The sequence below is a fragment of the Lutjanus erythropterus genome, chromosome 16, assembly GCF_056507025.1.
Source record: "Lutjanus erythropterus isolate fLutEry1 chromosome 16, fLutEry1.hap2, whole genome shotgun sequence".
Lineage (NCBI taxonomy): Eukaryota > Metazoa > Chordata > Actinopteri > Lutjaniformes > Lutjanidae > Lutjanus > Lutjanus erythropterus.
Genome location: NC_139332.1, coordinates 4779527 through 4802348, shown reverse-complemented (window position 1 = coordinate 4802348; position 22822 = coordinate 4779527). Strand labels below are relative to the sequence as shown.

Sequence of the window (22822 nt, the reverse complement as noted above, 5' to 3'; positions counted from 1 at the left end):
TGTATTTCCAATTTTGAAACATATGTAGTAGCATTCATACATTCATACATTGTAGAAGCTAATATTCTACTTTTTACTCTACATTTACTACTACATTTATTATAATTCAAAAATTAAATTAACTAGTAAAACTTGATACATTATTATAGGTGTAAATATATACAGTATATGTACCTCCAATGGACTCGGGTCGTCATTATGTACTAACTATTAGAAGCGTTTCTGTCTGACTGTTATGTTCAGTTAAGAGGATGTGACACCAAATGTACAAGGCAGAACATTCCATGAAGACCAAACACTCCAGAGAACAATAATCAATATCATTACCATTATAAGAAGACTATATGTGATAACGAGGTACACTACAGGATTCACAGACATGATCGGATAGCAAAGTCCTCATTGAGGCCCTCTGGGGTGTATGTATCCAGAACAACTATCTTTTTAATAATAATGTTTCTTACATCCCAATGACTTCAATTATGTAGAAAAAATAAATCTTAATATTAAAACCCTTTTTTTCTGCAGGATTTTTACTTGTAACAGTGTATTTGTACACTGTGGTATTACTACTTTAGTAAAAGATCTGACTATTTCCATCGCTGTTTTTCATCTGAGTCTGTGTTTAAGGCCAAACAAGCCCAAAAAAAGTTGCTGCTCTGTTCTCAGGACTGGGAGGGTTACTTTAAAATGTAATCTGATACAGTTACCAATTATCTGATTTAAAAAAATGTGGTAACTAACATAATCCAGGTTTCAGAATATTAAAGTAATGTAACTTGTTTACTTTCCCTTTCTTCTGGATTACCTCAGTATAAATTATTTTGAAATTGTTGAGCATAAAATAGTGTTTTTAGGGTTGCAAGTAAACATTATTTTCATCAGCTTTTAATCGGTCGATTATTTTCCCAATCAATCAATTAGTTGTTCGGTCCATGAAATGTCAAAAAATGGTGAAAAATGTTGATCAAAGCTTAAGATGTCATCCTCAAATGTCTTGTTTTGTCCACAACCCAAAGATTTTGAGTTTACTGTCAGAGAGAAGCTGAAATCAGAGAAATTGGACTTTTTTTATTATTATTATCAAAAAATGACTCAAAATGATTAATGGATTATCAAAAGAGATGCAGATTAATTTAATAGTCAATTAATAGTAGATTAGTTGTTGCAGCTCTGGGTGTTTTATATTTGTTGTTAGGTTTTTTAATTTACCCAGCTGTTCCTTCCTTTTTTGATTGATTGATTATTTGATTGAAATATATTACTAGAGGTCATGATGAAGAATTTGCAGCTGTGTGATCTCTATTTATTTTAAAATTGTAATCCTACTAATAATCCACATTTTTACTAAATGTACCTGTAATCTGATTACATCTCTGTAATGGAATACAGTTACCTTTTTTTGTATTCACATCACGTAATCTTGTTACATGTCTGCTCTTTCCTTTGATTGGTCATGATGAGATCAACATGAGACCATTTTATCTTCTCTCCTCTAAACTGCTCTCTCTGTGTGCCACTCTCCCCTTTCTGCTCCAAGGTCAGAGTTTCACAATGCAGGTTTCCCATCTGACACCCCCATCTCCCTCCCCTTCAACCCCCGTGTCCCATCAGGACCATTAGCTTAAACTCAACGCTCTGGTGGCAGCAGAGAATTATCGCCGTTGCTCGACACCCACCTGGTTAGTGTTCGAGAGCTGCCATGTTAAGTGCCGTGGCAAGCGGCCCGGGCTGCACCACGTGGCCTCCAGATAGATAGTGTTTATTTACCGTTGCATCTGTTTGCTCAAAGAGACCCTGCGCGGAGCTTGGCAGCACGCAGATGGCTGGCCGGCGGCTTCTCAAAAAAACGGCTGCCGTCCACGCCGAGCCACACAGAATCCCGATAAAGCGGTGGAGCAGTGCGAAAAAAAAAATCACCACGCTGCACCAGGAGGCCGGAGGCAGCCGTGAAAAAAGAAATCAGGAGGAGGACAAAAGACAGAGGGCGGGACACTGCTCATTGACTAAAGGAGGCCGAGATGAGTGTCTTGGAAAGCCGAGCGATGCGAGTGTGACAGTAGGCATCGCTGTGAAGAGTGTATTTAACAGCGTGTCTGAACTCCACTCAATGACCCTTCATCCCCTGGTCTAACACTCTGGAGAGCACTTCAGAAACACTCGACACTCGCTCATTCACTGCGCTCCATCAAAGCCTCACAGAGTGGCTGGGTGGAAGGAACACACACTTCTTCAGCTTCTAGTTTGGACTGAAATCTGATGGTTCTCCTATGTCACAGTGTCAGAGACCCTTTATAAACCCATCATTTCAGTAAAGTTAGACTTACTGACCTGTAATGTTACCACCAGTGAAGAGAGGTTATAATTAGTGTTAATATGTGTCTGTATACAAATTGCACTGATGCTTGCATCAGCTTGGTAATGTACAATATGTAAGCTACAGTAAAGTTATAAAGCAGCATTTATATTATGTAACACCACCACATAAAAAACAGAAAATACATAAATTAATGAAATAAAATAAAATAAAACCTCAAACCAGGTTAGAGTACATGGACCACTCTTTTTTCTTCTTTTCTTAATGCACTTGATGCTTGTAATATTTCTCCTCATATGATTTCATATTGAGTTGACTTGTTCTTTTCTATATTCAAATAACATGTTTGTTTTTTTTTCCAGCAGAGTAGTTTAGGGGGGTATGTATAGTATACTTTTAAAAAATAGTGGATACTCTACTGTGTCCTGAAACATATCTTGAAATATAGGAATTGATGGATTAACATTTAATTCTACACCCACCAATGTTCTATATCAAACCAAATCTTCTGAAAGGTCATGGCATATCAAATATGTGGAGTTCTACCTCCAACTGCCGAAAAAAGTTCTTTATTGTTTTCTTATGTTTTAATGATAAATGCAAGTGTGATGTATCAGTAGACTACTGTTCTTCAACACGTTTGGCATACAGTTTTTAAAAGGCCATAATATTTCATGTGACGTGCCGCATTTACACCTGGTATTAATATGTGATCCGTGTCTAGATACATTAACACATTTTCACTTCCAACTCATCAAATATGTCAGATTGGTGGCTTTATGCTTCAAACTGTGATGCTTTAAGTACCATAGATATATTATATGTAGACACAGCTTGTTGCTGCATTACATCAACATTATATTACATTATGTTCAAGGGTTTATGATCTACATGGAGAAAGTTGGAAAAAAAAACACCTTTTTTTTTCTTTTTTACAACTTCCAACAAAAACCCTTCTAGTTGCAGTTCTGCACATGCAGGGTTTCATAGTAAAGTTAGCAATTATAACATCCGCTTAGACTTTCAAAATAGAGGCGCAAAAACTATTTGGTTAGGTTTAGGAAAAGATCATGGTTTTGAAGTAGGTATGTTAACTTACATAATGTATTTTACATAAGTTAACATACATAAAGTAAGTTTTGTAAGTTAATGGATGTAGCTTATTTACATACATTAACATACGTAACACAACTTTATTACAAAAGTTAAAACACATAACTGGCAAAAGTTATGTAACTTTAAAAAAAAAGCAACATTGACTAATGGATTCATGTGGGACAAACCCTGGTCTCCTGGCTGACCCATCAACCCTGCCTCCTTCATACACAATCAGAATCAGAAATACTTTAGTGATACCCAAGAAAAATATATAAGCATAGAGAAATGATAAGAAATAGATGTATGTACAAGTATGTAGGTTAAAAATATAAGCATACAGGAACTCTCTCTTAATACTAGGGTTTTACTTTATACTGCTCTTTATACATCACTTGACTTTGTTGGCACATGAAAACATAACGCTAGAGGTGCCCCAAGAAATTACGCGACAGGGGTACCTGCATCATCATAATTGTAACCAAGCTGCCATATTTGACGCGTGGGGAGTGACAAGGGTCTGAATCCATTGTCAGTAGGTATTTACACTTGGTGTTTCCATACTACCTGCATTGCAGTCGGCTCTCAATATGGAAATTAGGTAGGTAGACTTGTCAACAAGCACGGTGCATCTCAGGTGAAGGGGAGTGCCATGGACAGATGTCAGTCAATTTTAGATAAGTTTTTGTGAGGGAAGACTTGCTATCTGCTGCTGCTGTTAGGAGTCAGGAGACAGATTTTTTCTTAAGAATTTGTAGATTATATTTACACCTGGCTGAGATCCAATCAGTGTGAGCCTGACCATCCAGATAACATACCCAGATTCAGATTGCAGGTGTAAATGGGGTACAGGTGTTCAGCTTCTTGTGAAATTGTGCCTCTGAGTTGCCAACACAACAGATTACTGCAGCTTTAAGTCATTTATCAAACAAAATTGTCAAACATTTACTGGTTCCATATTTTCAAATTTTTTTTCTCTTGCATAGCAAATTAAGGACAAGTTTTTACTCTTTTTTGTAGAAAATGGTGGTAGACTAGAAAGTCACTTGGAGAGCACAGACGTCCACCAAAGCCAAACACTCTATCTCGCAATGTTAACAGAACAGAAAAATAGTTTCTGTATCTGCCCCGTGATTCAAATTCACTCCACAGTTATATGGGTTCTTCCATGGCCCCTGCCACATCTTTCAAACTGATTTCATGAAAATTGGGCCATCAGGTTTTCAGTTATCGTGCAGACAAACAGACAAACAAACATAGTCTCCATGGCAGACGTAAAAATTATGAATAATTAAATACATATATATTTTCAAGGCCTAATTCTCTTTTAGTTCTTCAGCCATGCACAAGCGATGGAAGTAAAGCCATGATCAGAAAGACAACAGCACTGTATAACAAAATGCACCTTACTAATTTTTCTTCAATAAGAATATTTCACTGGTACGTGAAACAGCATGCCTCCATCATTCTAAACACACACTTGTAGACCATTAAAGATTCAAGTGCAGCGTCTTTTCATGTGTTAGTCAGGAGCAGTGATCACAGGCACTACATTACAACGAGAGTCCCTGCGCTGCATGGGTTCCCTCTTCCTCTTTTGTGGGTATTAAAAAGCCATATATTTCCATGGCCTCTTGTCCGATGCATCATTTGGATGTATCTGCTCATGCTCGCAGTAATTTGCTCGGAGTGCAGTGGTAATTGATTGCCCTGGGTGGGTTCGGCGGGGGGGTGGGGGGCTTGCACTTGCCACATCGCTGTCTTCCTAAATCACATCTCGTGGCTCGCCAGCCTCTGCGTGGACCGCAACCCCCTCGCCAGACACAGTTTGTCACCACACTATGACAAATGATGCACACACACACACACACACACGTGAACAGATTGTGGACCATCCCCCGGCCCCTTTCTGTACCATTATTCTGCACCATCCCCCTTATCCATGGGGCAAAGTGTTTTTGAATGTTGTGTATAGAGAGAGGTCCTGGTTTTGTCTTCGGCTGACCACCATGACTGCCTGTCCTCTGCTGCTGAAGTTACAGAGAGTTTTAAAGCTGGAGTTCTTTTCTCACAACACTGCGATCAGGATAAGAAGACCATGACAGTGGGAAAATCCTCCATCACTCACCTGAGATGGATATATTAGTACAGAGGGTTGAGCTGCAATATCATTTACACATTTTCAGTCTCTCCCGGAAGGCATTTGGTTGCACTTGATCGTTCTTGAGAAAAGTGAAGGAAATAGTTTTGTAAAGAATGAAAAAGGAGAACAAAGGAGAGCTGCTTACGTTCTCACCTTACACATGTGAATCAGGGTTTCTGTGGCTTTTTTTCTACCGTTCAACAAGCAGCTCTGCTAAAGTAGACTGCCACTCAGTATTAGGGCTGCACAATTTGGTTAAAAAAAAGTCATATTGCGATTATTCTGACCGAAATTGCAACTGATATGCAATATGAGACGTGGAAATGATCCATTTTGCGTTACAATTTTCATGTTCACTGAAATCATTATGATGTGATATTTTTTTAACATGTTTTCTTTCATCTGCTTCTGCGATTTGGATATTGTACTAGATCATAATGTGATCTTACTGTGATTGTGATTAATTGTGCAAGACAAGATTCACATGTGATTTTATGGACATGTGGTTTTTATACCAGGGCTGTAGTGGCACCAATTTCAACAGTGTGGATAACATGTTTTGAAAACTGACCGTGTGCTTTTGCCGCAGTGTTGAATTCTACCTGCTTGTAATTATAGCCTGAATGGTATGACGTGAATGCAGCATAAATATAGTAACACTACTATTTGGAGTTAGGGTTATGGTTAGAATTCTAAGCTTCAATACAATACTAGTATAAAAACGATACTCAGTACCTCTTTTGATACCTCAACTTAAAGAAAAAAAAATCCTTGATATGTGTTTCTTTTGTATTAACAACCTGCACACAGTGCTGGAAGAACACAAAAGTCACTGTCTGGTTTTGCAGGACAATAAAGTCTGAACTTTTGATACAATGATTAAGTGATATTGTATCAATCTAAACATGTGGCATTGGAAAATTATTGAAGTACCGATACTTCTGACAACCTTACGAGCAGTTAAACTAAATGAATAATAATAACTGTATAATATGAATATTATATGGTATATTTTATCAAAACCATGAAAATCTCATACGATTGCAATCCTGTTTTAGACAGTTCATTTGGGACTTAAGGGGGAATTAAGCGCATAAGCACATGTGATTATTCAGAGATTTCACATGTATAATGTAAACATTGACATGTGAAAACAATACTTACACAATTTATATTATATCTGACAAATTTTGCACAAAGGGGAAAAGGGTTTATCTCAAACATCTGACTTCTGACAGTCAGAAACATAATTTCCACATGTGCTCTTTTTGTTGGGACAGTATTTTATGCATATATTGCTTCATTATCATCTAATTTCAGTTCTTTTATTGTTATTTACTTATTTTACTTACTCTTTATTTAGCAAGAGTATCTCCATTACTGCCTAAAATGCTGGATCAGTTGTGGTGAGCCTACACACTGTTCTGATATCACATAATTTAGTAACCCTGAAAGGCAGTGTCCCATGTTTCCTCCAGGATGATCATGACAAAATCATGTTCTGTGGCTTTCATGCTCTGTATATATTCCATGTTTTACAAAGGATTTAAGCTGGAATTAGTGATTACTTCAATTATCAATTAATCTTCTGGTTATTTTCACAATAAATTGATTATTGTTTAATCTGTAAAATGTCAAAAATTGTGAAAGTGGTCATCGTGGTTTCTCAGAGCTCAAAGTGACGTCCCAAAATTGCTTCTTTTGTCCAACCAACAGTCCAGAAACACAAAGACACTTCATCTCTTCATTTGAAAGAAAAGCAGCAAATCCTATTTAAGAAGCTGGAACCAGCACATTTTATTGACATTTTTTTTGCTTTAAAAATTGGTCTGAAAGGATTAATCAGTTCTAAAAATAGTTGGCAACTTTTCTTTTGATCAGCTGTTTGATTTATCCTCTAATCCTTGCAGCTCCACTGATCCAGGCCACACAACAATGAAAGCAATCATATCACATTCACACAGGGTTAGCAGTATGCATTTATATAACACTTTATTATCAGATTGATACTCATTATCGGTCAGGTATCAGAACTAGTACTTGGAAGGAAAGGTCCGAAAAGGTATCGGAACATCTGTAAATTTAAACATCTGTCACAAGCGTTTCCTTTTTTTTCTTTCTCTTTCTCCTTCCCATACCTGATCTGATAATAAGCCAGTATTGGGGCCATACTCGTTTTGTTCGTGTGCACTGGAGAAACGTCTGGCAGGTCTCTGCTGCTCCAGTCCGACCCACTACTTCGCTGCCTGCTTTATCTGCTGCTGCTGTGTTCAGTGATAGCAGCTTTTCTCTGTGGAGCAGCAGAGCCCAGGGCTCTCTGTCCTCTGTCAGTCAAACCCCTCCCACTGCCCCCGCACTGACATTATAAACCACGATGAGTTTCAATTCTACCATCACTAGATTCACTTTACATGTTTGAAGATTATCATTGGCAGGTATGAAGCGGGAAATACCATTAACATTTGATGGTAAAGCTCCAAAAACTGGTCCAGGATCTATTTTCTTTGTTCCTTCTGTTTAATCAAATAGTGGTCATGGTTAATGTTGATCTGTTCTAATGAAGTCATTAACATGCTCACTGTCAAAGTTTGCTTTACTTAACTGTCTGACCACAGTTGATGAAGTGGAACGTCTCTTACATATACATACTCCCATATAATGCACATATGGGTCACATATGTAGGTCACAATGTATGGAGCGATTAATGTCAGCACTTTCCTGGTGCCTCTCAGCACTGACAGTAATCAGCGAGGCCACGGCTGACCAAAACATTCAGTCTAATTCCTGGAAACAGAAAATCGTATTGACTCTTCTTTCATTTTGATGCATTGAGATGGTCCAGTGATGCGGAGGCAGAGCATGGGGGGGGTTTGTCCTATATTTCAAAATTAAACAGATATAACAGCATATGGACTCCCTGGTTGTGATTGATTTGTCTCTGACACAGTATGTATTTGAAAGTACGGACAAAATCTGATATGATCCCAGCTGTATGTATGATATTTGTATATAGTGAATTGTGTTGATGTATCAGGAGAGATTAGTTTAAGGATATAAAGTGTTGTTGATAAAACAGATGAGATATTTGAGGTAGACTCCATCTGAGGTTAATGCCTGATTATGGAGATAAGCACTATAATCGGTCAGTATCATAACCTCTCCGACCAGCAACACTCTAGTGTTGGGGGTGGAAAAGGTTGCCGTCGGATGTTAGCATTAGCAGCGGGAGCTGGTGGCATTTGCTGTGTCTCAATTTGTATACTTCCTGTCAGGCAAAGAGTTGTTTAACTATGCTTTTAAGTATGTACAGTCAGGATTGGGTTAGCCTTGCTAAGCTAAGACTAAGACTGGAAGCAGCACCCACTAACACCTCTAAAACTGCTGGGATGCTTTCTTTCTGGACTGAGTGTCTCCAGCGTTGCACACTGTGTACTCACTTGCACAGTGTGAACATTTTGTCGGGGTAGTTTTGTTTCAAATCAAGAACGGTTGTTGTGGTCTTACCACAAATTCCGATCACAGCCTCTTCTTCTTCGTGGGTGAACTGAAGCTGGGCGGTGCTTTACTGCCACCCGCTAAAACATCTCCTGGCTTATTTATTCATTTGTGTTCAATTTTACTTCATTCAGCATGAACGTCTCTTATAACAAAAAATCATATTACATGTAGTTTGATGACATCATGAAATAGAGTGGAATCATGGGAATTGTTGTCCTCATTGCCAATTTAAAAAAAAAATAGCTTACAGAAATCATGTTACAGGTATGGTTATATTACTTGTAGTCACTTTTGCCAAATTCCTTCCTCACTATCCCATGTATCCCATGTTTTCCTGAAAGATATAGCAAGTAGCAGCTAGCAGGAAATGCACCATTACAGTGAACATATTATGGATGCCTCTGGGTTTGACCATAGTTGGAAATATTTGGGATACTTTAAGTCCACAACTTAACCAAGTTGTGGTCAACAGAACACAGTCCATGGAGATTTGTCGATTTATTCTGAATCACACATCTGTGAGGCTCTGAGATCAGACTATAGACTGCATCAAGCTGAAAATAGTCACCTTTTATTAGGTAAGTAGGCTAATAAATGGATGTGGTACATGAGTGGATTTAACTCCCATGTAGGGTTGCAGTATTATACTGTTTCACAGTATCCTGTGGTCGGAAAATTGACAGTTATCATACCATATATAGTATTTAAGTCTACTACCTTTGTGTTAATTAGAAAAATAATAAATTCTACCTTATTAGTCCTAAAGAAAAGAATTCTACCATGTTAGTCTTACAAATAAATTATACAGTAATACGGCTGAACAACAAGAATTGTTCAACCCAAAAAGGTATTCTGTCTGAATTCTTTTTAATTCCTTCAAGAGTCATAATAATAATTATTGTGTAATACCATATACTGTGATATTTTCTGAGACTGTTATCGTATGAAAATCTCATACCATTGCAATGCTACTCTTATTATGGCCGTGACATGGACAAACTAAACTGAATCCTTTTTATGATGTAACAGAAACATCTTTAATCTGATTTAAATGATTATTTTGGTCACTTGACCTTGTAAAACAGAAAATTCTGCAGTTCCCATGAAAACTTATGTTATTCTTAACTGTAGTTTCTCCAATTTTTTGCTGCAAGCTCTGCCGTTTAAAAAGTTTACAAAGTTTGGTGTCCTAATTGAGCTAACCGCGCCCCCTTGACGTGTCCATGAACTTAGGTTTTGCGTAATGGTGTTTGTTAAAAGCTAATAAAAAATAGAAATACTGAATAAGCTCTACACAGTAACGTATGAATACTGCCTATCTGTTCTAGGAATAAACCCCAGCCGCTCTCAGCAGGTGTCCTCTCATCCCTTTCAACCATGTTCGAGCAATACAGGATCACGAGCTGGCTTTAGCGCGTGAATATAAAGGGTTTTATTGCAAACTAGGGCAGAGGATGTGACTGTTGTCAGCCAAGGAGGGTCCCTTGAGTGCCTGAGTGCTGACAATGGGCCCAGCTCTCTCTCTCCAGCTCCACTCCTTATTGTATTAAAGGGGAGCATGCAGCTGATCAGAGACTTGTGATGTTGGGATGATCATGCTGTGTGTTGAGTAATAATCCTGGTTGGTTTGTTTGAATCTCCTGCTGTGACAGACTTCAAAGATCTGCACCTAATGAAGCAAAGGACTCTGTGGAGTCCAGCCTCTCAGGGTGCACTTTACATACAACAAGCACAACAGCCTGGGCTTTGTTGTAGCTCCTGCCTGTTTGGTGCTGTGGGACTCCTTCCTAAGGGTTTCTGCACTGGTTTATTGAGGTTTATTTTAAGCATTTACATTCAGTGTATTATTCAGTGCTAGGCACAGTGTTTTCTTACTTTCCAGCTGCCATCATCTATATGACAGAAGATCTATGTTGATGAATAATAGTTCATAATCCCATATAGATAATTTTCATTTACTACCATACAGCTGAAGCAATCTCAAAGGTACGTAATATGTCCTCATACATAAACAAGTAGGTCATTTGCCAGTGCCTCCCAAAATTACTTATATGACCATTAGAGAGCACCAGTGGCAGGTCCTCGTTTAGGTTTAGGCACCAAGGCTCCTTGTTTAGGTTTAAGCACCTAAACTCCTCAGTTTTGTTCCAAGTTTTAGTCACAGAACTACTAGATTAGGTTGAGGCCACAAAACTGCTTGGTTAGGTTTAGGCAGAAAACTACTTGATTTGGTTTAGACATAAATCTCCTCGATTAGGATTAGGCACCAAAACTCCTTGGTTAGAATTAGGCACCAAAACTACTCAGTTATGTTTAGTCACCAAAAGTATTTGGTTCAGTTTATGCACCAAAACTACTTAATGGTTTCCACTAAAATAAGTATGGTAGCTATGTAAGTTATGTTCAAAAGTCAAGCTTCATTACGTACGTATAAGTTAAGTATGTTATGTAAGTAAACTTATGCATTTTGGTTTTACAGGGGACATGAACAGTGGTGTCTTGTGTGAAAGTCTGGGTGTGTTTGACCCATTGACCCACCCTGACCTCCTCCCTATGCAGACTTTGTCGCATAGACGATGTATACAGTCATTTTTCTTGTGAGGGCGGACCAGAAAAGCCTACATTTTTACACTACTCAGCTACTGCGTCAAAGTGCGCCCTCCTCACAAGCAAGTCTCAAGGTTAGGAATGATAGCTTGTTATTGGTTGCATAGCAACTAGTGGCACCTTGAAAGTGTCATCAATGATAGTGACGACTCACCAGCTTAATGTGATGGAAAAGTCACCACGGAAAAACACTATATGGTCAAGGAGAAAGAGAAAAAGTAAAAATGAATCAACTCTTACGTTGTTGGACCTGGGGGGACAGATAAAGTGATATGTCTTATGTGGACACAGGTCAATTCAGTGTTCAAGGAATTTTAAATGTTAAATGCCATTATAGGACCAATCACAAATCCTACAACAGTCTTGGGTTTTCCTGGTCAGCCCGCCATCATATTCTGGCTCTCTAAATTGGCACTCAGTCATCAAAAGTTTGAGAGCCCCTAGGGTAAACTTCTCAAGTAAAAAAGCACCAAAATAGTTCTAAGAAGAAATTGATCAAGGTAATTATTGGAGACTGGCCGCGCAAATCACACAATCCATTTGTGAGGCAAGTTTTCAGAGACACTTTTGTTTTCTCTCTTTTTGAGACTTTGCCAGTGGCACTAAGCTGACAGAGTCTAGTTGAGCTGACAGAGCAGACTGAAACTTTTTGTCCTTATGCAAGGTCTCAGTTTATAACTTGACAACTTGCTGCATCTCTTAAAAGTAAGCAGAAAAATGCTTGCTAGCAGCAAAGTTTTGTTGTGTCTCAAGCTGCCTTTTTATTTTGTTTCAATCCACCGGCATCCACATTTGTTTCAATGATCAAGTCATGCATTTGCAAGTCATTGTTGACGCTAATCCTAATCCTTTGTTCTCTTTCAGCTGTTCGAAATGACCGGAATAAGAAGAAGAAGGAGAGCCCAAAGCCGGAGCTGGCAGAGAGCTACGAGCTGACAGCAGAGCTGGAGACCATCATTGAAAAGATTCGCAAGGCCCATCAAGAAACCTTCCCCTCCCTCTGCCAGCTTGGCAAATACACCACGGTGAGTCCGCTGTCCTGTGGTGCCTGAAAAAAGACCTTTCTGCTGTACAGTAGATCAATAAATGTGTTTGGCTGCACTGCTTTTTGAATCATAAACATAACAGAGCTTCGCTGTTTCTTTGACTTCTTTGACCTGTATTGCCGATGGCGCTGCATGCTCCTTTGATCCGGTCTTGCAAACTAGTCATGAGTGCAGAGCTCATAATGATAATCAATCTCTTGTACTGTACTCTAAATCCCCCTCTAATGCAGCTCGAGAGTTCAGACGCACACCGCTGACTGTCCAGGCAAATCCTCACCAACACTTCTTCTTCCTCTTCTCTCAATAGCTATTGATTGGACATTAAGTGTGATGGAAGGACAGTAAAAAGCATGCATCATAATAGCACCGTGCAGCTAACACATCATGACTTCCAGCTGCCTCTGGTGAGACTGATCCGAGTTGGTAGCAGGGTTTGTTTACCCCACTTTTTATATGCTGCAGCAGTGAGAGGAGAAAGTAAAAAAGAGATGTCAGGACTGGAAGACGTTTGCAACTGCCAACATCAAACCCTCATCAGGGAAATGCTTGCCAGCCAGGCAGCTGCCCATCAGTCTGGTTGAGGCAGACACCAACTCGTGCTTCTAGTTTTTGACACGTCTGAAACGTGGAATAAATGTGGCTAATCCAACTTGCATCATTATCTGCTTCCGTAAATCAAAAACGAGCGCGGAAGTGACGGATTCGTGCAACAGCGCTAAGCTGGGTGTCGAGAATGCTTGTCAGGGTTTGTGAGGGCTTTATTCTCCCTGTCATCTCCCAGCAGACGTCAAGGTTGAGAGTTCTGCACCGTCCCTGAACCGCCCTCAAAACCCTCAAACGCCGAGCTCTGCGCTAAACTAACAACCCATGAAAGGCCAGATAGCGAGGGGATGCTAATCCACGTGGGACCTTGAAGAAGAATCTCGTCAGTTAGACACATCAGGCCCTTGCTTGTCCTGTCACAAAAAAGCGGCCGACCCTGTAAAGGACAGTATATTGGCCTCATATGAGTGACAACAAGCTTCTCTTAACCCCCAAGGGATGGTTCTGCACTCGTCATGACTCGGTGCAAAAGTTGGAGGTCATACAAATGTCGAGAAAGCCTCTAGAGCGAGTACGTGACGCTGCAAAGCCTTGTTCGGCTGAAGCTTTGACAGGCAAATGGTTGGAGCTGCAGGACGGCTGATAGCTGGATAGCAAGCCGAGATAGCGGCGCTTTGATTGACATGTAGGCATGGCAGCATTGTGCGGGGAGCTGACAGCTTCTAATGTGTTTGTTTTTAAGCTGACTTACATATAGATTACAGTCGGCGGGAGTGAGCTGTGATTGACACTGGCGCTCCACAAACAGTCTTCTGTGGGGAGTGTTGGAGAGCAGGAGGGGGGAGGTGTATGTTTAATGATTTGGTGGTGCTAGTTTTGGAAATCTCATGACACCTGTCAATCATGTAAAATAGTGTTTATACTAAGATAAACAAAGCCACTGAGCAGCCATAATGTGCGGTAATGTCTCTCTTGTTGCAGTGATGAAAATCATTCAGTCACTGACAATAAACTTTAAAGCAGAGGTGACTGAGAGATGCTTAAACACTTAGGCGTGCAGGTAAGACTGTGGCTAATCCCTCCTCACCCTGCACACAAACACAGACACACGCAGGAGGCTGTGGTCCATCAGGACCAAAACGTCACGCCTCAGAAATAGTCTTTACCTGTCTGCAGTTGGCCTAAACAATAAGGCCGGGAACCCCAAACAATACTGTCTCTGACCCCTTCACCGCCACCCACCCTCGCCACTGTACATAAAACTGCATTACGTTAACATACATCTCTTTACAGATAATCAATTTAAATGTAATTTATAAATACACAAAATTTTGCTGATTCTCAGAACAATATTTTGCATGTTCCCATAACAGTATTTTGTACTTTGTACTGTATGGCTTCTTCATCTAACAGATTTTCTTCCAGTGTTTTTATGATGTTATCACATAGTTTACTGTCAGCTGTCTATGTTGCTATTTATGCTCCCTGCTTCTTAACCTCCCTATTCATATGTCCTTGTGTTATATTTATTGTATTCACCAACATACCACAGCAAAATCCCTGTATGTGGAAACCTACTTGACAATAAAGCAGATTCTGATTCTGATTCTGATTCTGATTGGCACACAGTGCAGCTATTAGCTTTCCACTGTGTGCAGCTGTACCCTGCTGCTGCAGCTGCTGTCGTTTCAGTGTACAGTAAGCTTCCATCTCCATAACTCTTTATTTTTCCCCTTTCAATACCAGCACAAAGCTCCTAATCACTGTAACCCCTCTGTACTCCACCCTCATCCCATTCCCTCTCCCACGAGACACTTCCTGATTTGACAAAATAAACAGTCTGCATTGAGGCAGAATCCACAGCTGAAAATAGGAGGACATAATAGCAAAAATCTTGCTCCATGGTTATGATATAAGCCAGTGTTTGCTGTTTGTTGGAGTGGCAGTCGGGCCTCAGATAAAGCCTTAATCTGGATCAGTGGTAATTATGCTTGCTCACAGACTGTGAGAAGTTCCTCATTATTACAAGCGATTGGATCCTGATGCGCCTTTTGAGTCCTCCTCGTCGGAAACAGAAGAGGAGCTCCCGCGCCCCTAGATTAGGTTAAAGCTCCAATTATGTGGTGAAATATTCAAATCCTAGTCTGCAGTGATTTAGGAGTTCATTGCTGGGTTAGCGGAGATAGCTGCGCGAGTGAGAGGGCTTAGCTCGACAATGAATAACGCTTCATTGACAGTGATGGTGATGAAAAACGAGCCTGGCAGTTTCAAAGACAAAATAAAACATTAGCGCTCGGCGGGGCCGGCAGCTGCCGGCAGCGCCAGCGATGGCTGCTGCTCTACAGTACACGGCCCCAGCCTGGAGATATTAGCCACATTACAGTTTGTCCGCCGTCGCTATTCGTCACAGGTGCTGGCTGCTTTTACTGCCTTTTCTCTTTCTGCATCTGTACACACGAGCCTGCTGATGTACTGCGGAGCGCTCGTTTCTACTCTGCCAGCTTCTTTTCTAATGTCGCAACTTGTCTAATTTGTTTGGATAAATGTTCCTAAATGAAATTAGAATTCCCCGGCAACTTCCTTGTTTCGCTCTATTGAATTATGGGACTTGTGTAATTGACTGAGATTGCAGGGGGGGTTGTAAAAAAATCCAACTGCGAATTATCTCACCCTCCTTCCTCCTCAGCTCCCCCTTTTTTCTTTCCTTTCCCTCTCCACCCAGAGGGAAGAGCAAGATAAGTTGCTTTAATATCAGCCACCTCCACCCCCCAACATATGTGCATTGTGCAAACACACTCTCTCCCTCACACACACTCACACACACACACACACACACACACACACTCATGTCTGGGCACCTCCTCCTTTCCCATCAACTCGGACGTCAATCAGTGGAATGTGCGTCCGTAGTGCTGTTGTGTCGACTGCAGCTCGTTGTCTGTGATTTAAGCATGGCCCTAATGTGCCTCTCACTTAACCCCAGATCATATTTAATGATCTCTCTCTCTCTCTGCTATTCCCTGTCTCCCTTTATCTCGCTCGCTCTCTCTCGGGTGGCCACACAATAGATTGTTTCGTTGTGACAGTGTCCAGCAGCCGCGCTGCTAACTGCCTCTCAGTAACAACCTCAGGGGGATTGATGTGCTGTTGAGCAGAGGGCCGCTCCAGCTGTCTGCACAGTCACTTCACAGGGCTGGTTCAAGCCCTATCACACTCAAAGAGCTCCCGGGGCCGGGCTTAGACTGATGTTGAAGTTTGCAGACATATTGAGTACATATTGGATTTTCAATAAAGGATGTCATACTTGTTTTTCAGTTTTTTTACCTGCTTCTTTTTCTTCAACAGCGTCAGGGCTGTAAACTTGGTCCACCTTCCTGCACATGATCACTAGTCTGAGCTTTATTGTCCAGAAGCCACATCCTCTGTAACCTTTCTTTGTCTCACCCCTTTTGGAACCCTGGTCAGCTTTCTCCTAAAATCTAAAAATCTGAAATTAAAAAAATTCCTGCACTTAGATATGCTATGTTCTAACCCAAGACAAGAAACCCTAATTTTGAAGACATTTAAAAGACCGTGCTGGGGGGATTTACCTAGTGTTTTGTTCTGTAGAAAAACCCTAGCTAACTAGCTAGCTCATCTATATCAATCATTAACGAGCTAGTCATATCTGAAAGTTAATATTGGCAAAACACTAGCTAACTAGCTAGCTAATCTACACCAATCATTTTGCTAACATTAGCTAACTTAAGATATGAGTTTATACGTTGCTTTTCCATGTCCCCCAGCTACAGCTTTTAACCGGCTTCAAAATTAGATTTTCTTTTCAGCATAGGCGAGCAGATCACATAGCATATCTGAGTACAGGAAACAGGAAAGGAGTTGTTGAAAGTTAACCGATGTTAAGCCAAGCTTCCTCAGCTGTTATTGGAACACAGAGCAAAAAGGGGCGGGACTTAGGAAGTGGAGTCTGGCTGTCTGAGGAGAAGGGACAGAAAAAATATAAAGGGCACCACGTGCATTCAGTGGGGCACCGGCATGCAGAAAGTCATGATGCATTCATGGTGAAACTGTCCCATTCTAGTATGTAAGACTGGAAGAGCACCATAGAGGGCACTTTTCTCAACACCAGTGAGATGTAACTCAGGTCTCCAGCTGCAGTCAGGGATGTTGCGGTTGCACTGTATGAGTTGCAACCACTAAGCCATGGGGTCCTATATATTTCCCTTTTTACTGTGTTTTTAATTGATGTTTTCATGTATTTCTTTACTTAACGTAAAGCACTTTGAATTACCTCTGTGATTTAATTATGCAGTACAAATACACTTACCTTATCTTCTCTGATACAGACCTGTACTTTAATGTCCAAACACATAACCAACTTAATAACTTAATAATAATAAACATTACAGTACGTTACAGGTAAACCAGAGAATCAGAGCCAAAATGCAAACTGGGATACTGAGCTTCTTGTTCAAAAGATTTAATAACAAAAGTCAATGAACAAAATCTTACAAAACAATCCAACAAAGGCACACAATTCCAAAAGATGAGGCAGGGAAACTAAAGTCCAGAAAAAGCAATAATCCAGAAACTCAGAGGGGAGACTGGACAAACAGAAGAGACATACTGGCAACTAAAGAGGGAACAGACACAGGACAAAACACACAGGCAGGTAGAAATAATGAAGGACAGATGAAAACAATCACAACTCAAAAGGGCGGGAAAAGAGACACAAAGACAGGAAGTAAATCCAGAAACAAGAGGAAAGACAACTGCAAAATAAATGGCAATAACTAGTAACCATAAGACCATAGCAACATTTTGTTACGTTACATTACTCATTTCATGTGGCATAAGTGAAGTAATTTATGTGGCACAAGTTGCAGTAATGCACATAACATTCATCCATCCACACCACCTCCTCCATACGCTGACGATCTCATTCATTATACTACGTCACCTGATGCAGAGGGAGTTATAATGACATGAAAGCCTCTGTGTCTTATACAGTTAATAAAGTGTACCTTGTATGTCTGCATGAGACACTGAGCAGCTGTGACAAAACGTTGGTGTCAGACAACTTGGGAATGAGAAGAAACTGAAGCTCCAGTGTCGAGTTGTTGGTCTGAAGCACGTTCCAGAAGCTGTTCTTCTACCCTGACAAGAATGAAACCCAGACTAACAAATTATGTTATATTTGGCATACAGTAAGTGCTAGATTATATAACACCCCTGTGACCAACTTTAACAGAAATATTATAGTCTGTCTCTTTCTTTTGCTGTATTCCTCTGACAGCTGTGGGGTAGACGTGTGTGCTCTCTTAGTTTGACTGTTAACAGTTCAAAAGTTGAAAATCAGAATTTAAGATTTGACTTGTTAGATGCTTTCTCCTTCCTGTTCAGCTTTAATATTCCCTTTGTCTGAGTTTTGATAAACTTTCCTCATGTAATCCTTTACTTTCCCAGAGTCCACTGCTTCGTATGTTATTTTTATTTATTATTTATGGGTTTATACAATACTTTAGATTTAAAGCAGGGTTTATTTTAATTTTCATAAAAACACCTTTGGCTCTTTTCATAAAAATTAAAGTAGCAAAGTCATAAAAGTATCACAACTAAATGCTATAACTTTTAACAGGTCACTCAATAATATATCCTGTATATCCTGTTTGAATGGAGATACTTTGCTGCATGACTTCATTATAGTTATTTATTCTAAATAAACAACCTAAATGTCTAAGGAGTTTGTTTGGAGACACAAAACCCTTTTTGTCAATGTCTCTTTGCAGTTTGTATTTATGATCTGAAAATAAAAGTCTATGCAACAGTCAATTACAGCTGCACAAAGGCTTTTTTCCCCTGTCTCTCCTGAGGCCTGTGAATCACACTGTGTACACTCCTCACACATCACGATGTTTCTGCAGGCCCGGGCCGTGCCACAAACCTTTTTGATGCTGTCAACAGCACTTTTCATATAGTTGTTTACTGTTTGTTTATATGCTGCAGCTCCAGCCCTGCTGCTACATAATGGAAAAATCAGAGAGGCGAGGCAGTGGACTGGCAAAGGAAAACAGACGCTTATAAAAAGCACGAATATTACAAGAAAGAAAAGTGTTTCCAATCAAACACTCCAGTTTGCATTAGTGCCTGACTGATGACATCATGACTGATAGACAGTATTAGGCTTGTTTACAGAAGTCAGTATCTGTTGATTTTTACACTGTAAAATCTCCCAGTTGCTATTTATCTTTGTCATGTTTTTTTTTTTAAAACAGATAATTAGAAACATGACCTGGACCTGAAACATGACTCAGTGATGGACGATTAATAAGTTGTTAATAAATGGATCCAAATCCTCTACAGCCCTTTTCCTGAAAGTAGGTGGTCATGTGGTCCAATCAGTCACAAGCAGACAGCCTAAAATTTGTTCATATTAGTGGCTTATAACTGATCTATAAAGCATAAGTACATGATTTATTAATGATTAACAAGGCCATTAGTTACAAATAGTTAAAGCCTGTTATAAATTATGCCTTATGAGAATGTGGTACCAGTAAATCATGGATTATTTTATGGCTTATAGAAGGTCACAGAGTTCTTCTAGTTTGGTTTGACCAGTCTGTGATTGACACGTCAGTCACCAGTTTAGAGTGACAAATTTAGCAATGGCCTTAAAGTCTGTGTAAAGGAAAAGAAGGAAAAGGAAAAATCATTGCTGAAAATGTGAAAGAAACACTGTAGTACTGAATTGTGGAGTTAGACCATTAAACTGTTGTTCGCAATTTCTGTGTTCAGGATTTTTTGGGCAGACCTGAAGCGTGGCTCGGTGAAGTGCCGGAGCCATGGTCCCCCAACAATATATAAGCCCCACAAATTGACACATGATCTACACCGTCTCACCCTCCCCTCACCTATCCTAACAATCAGTTACAAACATACCGTCATCGACTCTCTCAGTCCAAATCAGCCCAGCAGTTCACTTCAGCTCACTTCAGAAAACTCACTTAAAATAAAAAAATACCATCCTGTCACTGTCCTCTGCTCATTTTTTCATGATTTTGAGACCAAACTTTATATACTTACCAATTCAAATTTGGCTGGGTGGTTAATAACGTGTTTCAGTGGTGTGGCACATTCAGAACGCATGTTTACTGTTGCTTTACACAACTTTTAAGTAGGCCCATGGACCATTAAATACATAACAGATACTTCTAACAGTGACTACAAGATTCTTGCATTTTGATTAATGCAAACCCTCTCTAGATAGTTACAACAGCAGGTACAATCAATGACACAAACAAACAAACAAACAAACACCGTCAGTGGCCTTGTGCTAATTAGCAAATGTTAACATGCTAGGGATAAACTGAAATAGCTAACATGGTAAACATTATACCTGCTAAACATAAACATGTTAGCATTGTCAGTATTAGCATATTAGCATGAGCTACAGGTAATATCAGGTACAGTGTTACATTATATTTCTTCTCATTATTACTACCAATAATACTTTCAGTGTCACTGCTAATACAGTTCTTTTTTATTTTAGTTTAATTTAGCTTGCTTTTTTCTTAACTTACTGTATGTTACTTCTATAGTCATTCTATTAGGCATAGTTGTTTTACATTTACTCTTTATGAACTTATTTTGATATATTGAAATATTTTATATTCACTTCATATACTACTCTGTTGTTTTCTATTGTTTATATTCCATGTTGCTGTAATTTTGGAGAATTTAAATATAAGATAAGATAAATACACTTCTATCTTATCTTATAATTTAGCTCAAAGCACCACTGTGCCTAATGCTGAAGTCAGACTGCAAGATATTTTTGTCTGTTAAAATGGTCCATATGTCATATTAGGCAGTTATGGAGACATAAATTCTTGCAATGTTGTGTACAAGAGACATGACAGACAACTTGTTGCTCCACAACCAATCATCATCTGCAGTCCTTCATGATGTGCGTGATGTCACCAGAAAAGAAGCCCTCACAACGGACTTCTGGGTGAAAGAATGCAAACAAACGTGGCATCCTGTGTATGACTATCTTGGCATAGAAAACCCTAAAAACATACGCAGCTCTATGAACCTTTCCTCTGTTTCATAGTTCCACCTTTCGACACCAACAACATCACTTCTGTTTGGCTTCAATGTGTTTACATTTGTGTGCGGATTGCTCTTATTGGTCAGCGTCACAGAAGAGCTGCAACCTGTCGTAGGAGGTAAAAACAAAATCAAACATGCTAAACCTTCTGCTGAGACAGACACAGTGTTGTTTATTATATTACGAGACACTACATGGAATTACACAATGCACAAATCAGGTCAGGCTATAATCAGGCTGATATTGTGTAGTTGGACCTCAACATTATAGCATGTCCTTAAATAGATACATTATATATATTGCTGTATTATATAAATAAATTGGAATTTAGAAATACTGTTTTCTTCTGTGATTTTTCATCTCGAGGGCCTCATAAAGGTCAAAAATGGTCAAAGATTTTTAAAAAACAAATGTTCCACTTTTAAAGGTCAATACAACCACAAGTTGGTCCTGTCTTGTCTTTTGTGGTGTCCAGCCTGTACAGACAGTAGATTTTTCCTCAGTGTGTCACCTCCTCCTCCTCTGTCAGTGTGTGTGTTCTGTCCTTGCTACATGTGGAGACTCACTCATGGAGAACAGATGGGCTATTCCATGTAAACCATCAGAAAACAAACAAATGATCATCAGATGCTGCCTACCCACCATCAGCCAGCACGCCGCGGCTTTCCCCCTCGCTCCACCCAGACAATTCCCCAACTGCTGCTCATTCTCCCCTCTGCCTCTCCGAGTCTGTCCATCATCATATCTCCTAGCTCTGATTGTCTCGTCTCTCCCTCTTTTTCCTCCTCCTCCTCTCCTCCTGGCTGTTTCCTGACATTTCGGATTTAGAGCAGCTCAGCTCAGAGTTTCACCTCAGAAACACTTCGGTGGAAATGAGGTCAAGCTGATATAGCAGATTGAGTTAAAGAATTATAAGGATTTGAATAGTCTGAGTTATTACTGGAGAGTTTGGGTGTCCTATCATGGTCTGACTGTTGTGTCTGAGGCTTTCAAACCTCAACCAGACTAAAACATTTGAATATTTGCACATTTTGGCAGAACATTTAATGCCTGAGGGGAAAATCTGCCTTTTCGATTCTTCATTTTGTCACCTTTGGCTCTTAGAAAATTGTCTTTTTCAACTATTTTTCGATGTTGTATAGACAAAATTATTATTAATTTTTAGACTAATTGGAAATATAATCAGAAAATTAATAGATTGAGTTGAACAAGTGAAGGGAAATGCTAATTCTGACATTTTATGTTTATTGTAATCACAACAAAATGTAATGTACTGGAAAAGGTTCCACTCAAAATTGTGCTCTTATCAAGGTTCAACAGCATCTGGACCAGAGTTCTGATCACCAGGAAGAAAGGATAATTCTAGTTAATCAAAACTTTCACAGTTTTGCCCATCATTTGAATGAGTAATATTACAGCCTGTTCTCACTCCCATTGTGTCAAATACAGCAGCTTGGTCAGT

The 22822-nt window shown here is 39.6% G+C and overlaps 1 protein-coding gene across 1 annotated transcript in view; it reads left to right on the top strand.

The window, feature by feature from the left end:
- The window catches only part of LOC146312656 (retinoic acid receptor beta-like), a 117885-nt gene that overhangs the window by 65692 nt on the left and 29371 nt on the right, over nt 1–22822 (top strand). The window contains exon 4 of the mRNA XM_084738376.1: nt 12526–12686. Within this exon, the coding sequence (XP_084594502.1) occupies nt 12526–12686 (161 nt within the window). The remainder of the gene's footprint in view (nt 1–12525; nt 12687–22822) is intronic.